General features: G+C 35.7%; 1 protein-coding gene across 1 annotated transcript; it reads right to left on the bottom strand.

Moving 5' to 3' along the window:
• Window positions 1–3,362: 3,362 nt before the first annotated feature.
• LOC106082092 (uncharacterized) lies at window positions 3,363–4,921 on the bottom strand. Its single transcript, XM_013244418.2, has 4 exons — window positions 4,437–4,921; window positions 4,139–4,371; window positions 3,704–3,874; window positions 3,363–3,646 (listed from the first exon to the last, which is right to left on the bottom strand). Exons 1-4 carry the CDS (start codon window positions 4,626–4,628, stop codon window positions 3,430–3,432), a joined length of 813 nt encoding a protein of 270 aa, XP_013099872.2. The 5' UTR covers window positions 4,629–4,921; the 3' UTR covers window positions 3,363–3,429.

The raw sequence follows: 4,921 nt of genomic DNA, 5'->3' as shown, positions 1-4,921 counted from the left end.
ACCAAATGCACAGTTGATTTAAACTTTTTTAATAGTGATAATTGGTAATAGATAGAGGAAAAGTATTGTCGAAACATATTTAAAACAATATGACATTATTCGAGGCAATGCATTTTTGAATTGTAGTCGGTAAATAGTTACTGAAGAATCTCTACACAACCTTTCAGCTGTGAAATGATACCCAGCTGCACGTGCATTATATAAGTTCAGGTAGTTTCCGAAAGCAGTATTGCTCTAAACCGTCCTTTTCCCCAAGCATATATGCGACAAATTGCCACCTACTGATTTTTTTATGATTTAAAGTCATAAGCCAAACTTTAAAGTTTTTTGTTCAAATTTTAAACATATGTATGTGAAAAATATTATACATATGGAAAACAAATTAAGCATCGTTTTCAATATTTTATGGAAATAAATGTGCTTAACAAATTAAGAAAAAAAAATTCTAGTGCATATGACTTGGTATTCCTAGAAATTTAGTGGTTTTGCTTAGTTCATTTAAAAAATCTTTCAACCCAACTCCATTTTAACAAAATTGTAAATTAAAACTTTCTTTTTTTAAGCTATTCAAATTTAGGAAATTTTATGAACTAAGTTTTTAGAAAGTCGTTTTTACGGATCGTTGAACTGAAAACAACGAAACTTTTATTGTGAGTTAATAAATGCGTTTCTACCAAATGAATATTTTGAATATGTTGAATAGAATTTTGGCTTAGTAAAATACTTAATTGGATATGACACAACATTTTTCCCATTAGCCAAACTATGAATTGCGTTCCAAGCGCCTCGATCTTCTGCGCTCATTCTAGGATCTCTGACACCAAGTTTCGAGGTGTCTCTCACAACTCAATCTTTCCATCGAGCTTTTGATTGTCCCGGTTTGCGTGTAGCCTCCAAAGACTTCTTTGCTGGAGCTTCTTCATCCATTCTGACAATATGACTTAGCCAACGCAACCGTTGTATTTTGATATGTGTAACTATGTATGCTATCGTCATCATACAACTCTTGATTCATACGTATTCTGTATTCTCCATTAACGCAAACTGATCTAAAAATTTTACGAAGAATCTTTATCTAACACACTCCAAGCACTGCCTCGTCTGCTTTCACAAGTACCCATGCCTCGGAACCGTATAACAACTCGGGTAGTATCAGTGTCTTGTATAGTGTAATCTTTGTCTGTCGAGAGGTAGCCTCGTTTCTAAACTGCCTACTTAATCCAAAGTAGCATCTGTTTACCAGTATTATTCTTCGCTTTCTTTCAAAACTGGTGTCATTCGTTTCGGTTATGGCGGCGCTGAGGTAGATAAAGTTTCTATCTCAAAGTTTTGGTTCCCAACTTTTTCCTTACTTTTGTTTTGTCTCCAATTATCTCATTGACTTTAGGTTTTAATCTTTCACACAGTATGCTCGAGAGTATCTTGTATACGATGGGGAGGAGACTTGTTCCTCTGTAGTTGGTGCATTTAGTCTTGTCTCCTCTCTTGTGTACGGGACATAGCATGCTGAGGTTCCAATCATCTGGTATGCGTTTTTCTAGCCAGATTGCGCAGATGAGCTGATGCATACGCCTTATAAGCGTGTCCCCTTAGGTCTTAAATAGTTCAGCGGGTAAACCGTCTGCATCTGCTGCCTTGTCGACAAATAGCAGTTGGTTAAAATGTGCTTTTCATATTCTCAGTACAATATCTGTGTCAGTTACCAGATTTCCTTCTTTATCTTTGCAGGAGGATGTGCCTGTACCAAAGCCATCAGTTTTTAATTCTTTGGTAGAATTTCCGGACTTCATTCTGTACATCTCAATTCCCTTAAACTCGCGTATTTCCCTTTTTCTTTCTGCAGAATACGCTTTTCTTCTCTCTTCCTTCGATACCTCTCCTTCATCTGGCGCGCTGCTACTGATTGCAGGGTTGCTTTGTATGCCGCATTCTTGGTTTCAGTAGCATTTCGGCCCTCTTGGTTGTGCCATTGATTTTTTTAAGGAAGACTTCCTGTACCGAAGTACTGATTTCGCGGCACTTTCCATGGAGGGGGCAATGGTTTGCCACTGTGAATCCTTCGATGCTGGAAAGAATCTCTCCTACCATGTTCTTTGTCGCGACGAAGTCTATTAGCCTCAATCCAATGTCGGAAATTTCTTCGTGTTTAGTAAAATTACTTACCAAAGTTTATGAACTATTTCCAACTAACTAAAGATGTGTGTGATTTATTGAAACCCTGAAATTTTTTCTTGTTTTAGATAGTAAAGTTAACTAATAATACCAAAGTTGACTAACGGTACTAACATTATTCATTATTACTAAAGATTGTGTATGGATACTACATAGGGTCTGAAAAGGATACTTTGAAGTGTTGAAAAAATAATGACATAATGAACATACCCCCGACCTACTGCAGTGGGTATAAAAAAGCGTCTGTTTGGCTAGGCGAATCTTTGATACTCTTACCACCATTGGTATTCAACAACCCTAAGCCAAATCAGGAGTTTGGATTTTATGACGGCTATACGTTAATCATTCTGAATACTCGGTTTGCTTCAGATTTTAAATCGGGAAAATGGGAAATAAGGGAGCCTATATAGAACAGTGAACTTATGTGTATAAAATGTTGGTTATGAGCCGATTCAGTAGTTGTTGAAAGTCATTGAAGAATTGTAATTAATTTCTGCCGAATCGAATAAGAATTGAGCACAAGAACTGAAATTTATATTGGAGCAATATCAGGTCATGTGACGATTGGGACTGTTCTTAAAGAGATGTTAAAGGAGATAACTTTGTCCGAAATGTGAGCTATATATCTTAGTATTGCGCCCTCCAAGCACAGGAAACACTACAAAGGATCGATTTATATATAAGAATTATATGAGCTTATAGACCGTTTAGGACCATGCTTTACACAGATGTTGGAGATAATAATACAATAGATGCCATCCTACAAGAATCAAGTCAAATTGGTTTAGAATTTTTCGATTTAGAGGCTCAAGAATTATAATCAGAAGATCGGTTTCTATGAGAGCTATATCTAAACATGGACCGATTTTCCCTTTTTATAAACCCAGCTGATCTACACCAATAAGAAGTATTTATACAAAATTTGAAATGATTTGCAGAATCGTACAACCTCACATGTATGCCCATATACACAAAATTTAAAGTAGGCTTATTTGACAGATTCCCCTTATAGAAATGTCAAATAAACTTACCATAAACTGCATTATGTTTTGTGAATACCATTATTAGTTTTTCATACTATCCACCCAACCGTCCTGGAATCTGAATTTTAATTCAAAAGTCAGAAGCTTTTATTTTATTTTACTTTTTTTAAAACATTGCAATCTATATGAAAATTTAAAAAATTGAAATGGGATAATACTGTTTAAAATTTTTATTTGAAATATATTACCACTTAAAAGGAATATCAACGCAATTCTATATTTTAAATGTCCAATAAACATTGTCGATTATTTTAAAACCCAACTGTTTGAACATGGAACGTGAAGGCACATTGGCGAAAACTACGGGTGCTGTAACTTCAATGCCTTGTTCTGCAAGATATTTAGATATAATCTTTACCGCCAACATGCCCAGGCCTTTACGCTTATGAGACTCCTCAACTTGTAATAGACCCAAGGAACCCAAAGGTAAGCTGGAAAAATATAGACGATATTCTTAATGACATTCTTTTCAACTTTGACGTGCATACATTAGACACCAAGCCACCAAGTGTTCACCATCGAATAGGCCCACACTTTTATTGAATTTTATAAGGTGTTCTACGAATTTTACCGAGCCTTCAGATCTGTGGGGCCACACTCGGTTGACCTGTTCTGCATGCGATATATTCAAGCCTTTGGTTGTTATGTTATCGGGAAGGCTATACACAAGCAAAAAAAAAAACGAGAGATTATTCAGGAGAGCAGTTACTCAGTCGATGTACATTCTCTCTTAAACATAATAGTAAAATTTACAACAATGTTTGAAAGCAACGTTCTCATTCTTCTGTAATTGAAATAGTTTGAATTCAGTGATATCGAAAATGATAAGATGATTGTGTGCTTAAGGAAGCTAAACATTGTTCAGTACGTGTGTCTTAGCTTTTGTATTCAGTGGCTACCAGGGCGACCTAGGATGTACTTACTCTGTATTGAAATTTAAAGCTTCCTCTCTTGAAATATGCTGCCAAACTGTGCCATCGGATTTAAACTGTTCCTTGCTTAGACCTGAATCCAAGAAATGTTTTTCAACAGCAGGCATTAATCTTTCAGGGTGTCCTCCCACCATTTTTGAATTATCGAAATGGTTTAGAGTATTAATCAAGTCAGTAAAGTCTTCGTTTAAAGTATTGCAAACTAGTTGTCTCGTTACAGGGGCCTATGATAATACGTTTACATTGTTGTGGAGTACACAAAGAATTAAATCAATGGGAGTTTACTCACCTCTGCCACAAATGTACCATCAACTTGCCATTCCTTGCTAGTGGTATAAATGTTTAGTTGCAACTTGGGATCTTTTCTAATCCATTCGATAAATATTTGTAGAGTATTGTAAGACGCAGAGCGATCTTTCTGGTGTTGATATAAATCGCGCAACTGTGGCCACTTTTCAACTGGTATCTCAATTAACTGCATTGTTTGGGGATTTGCTTGGAAAATGATTATTAAGATTAAGTTGAAAGGACGGTTGTAAATTTTACTCTATGCTGCTATTATTACGTGATAGTAGGGGTATGACAGAAAGAGAAACAAGTCCACAAAATCTTATCTAATCACTTGGTTTTCTTTTCTTTTATATTAAACTGATATTTAGAATTACAACAACAGCACTTTCCTAAGTAGATGCAATTTTTAAATTACGATACTGTCTTACGTTGCTGCAATAAACCGAATGACCGAGTCACAGCAAAGCTGCTTACTCTACAAAA

This window comes from Stomoxys calcitrans, chromosome 3 (assembly GCF_963082655.1).
Source record: "Stomoxys calcitrans chromosome 3, idStoCalc2.1, whole genome shotgun sequence".
NCBI lineage: Eukaryota > Metazoa > Arthropoda > Insecta > Diptera > Muscidae > Stomoxys > Stomoxys calcitrans.
Note: the sequence above shows the minus strand (reverse complement) of the source record. Positions and strands in the feature narration are given on the sequence as shown.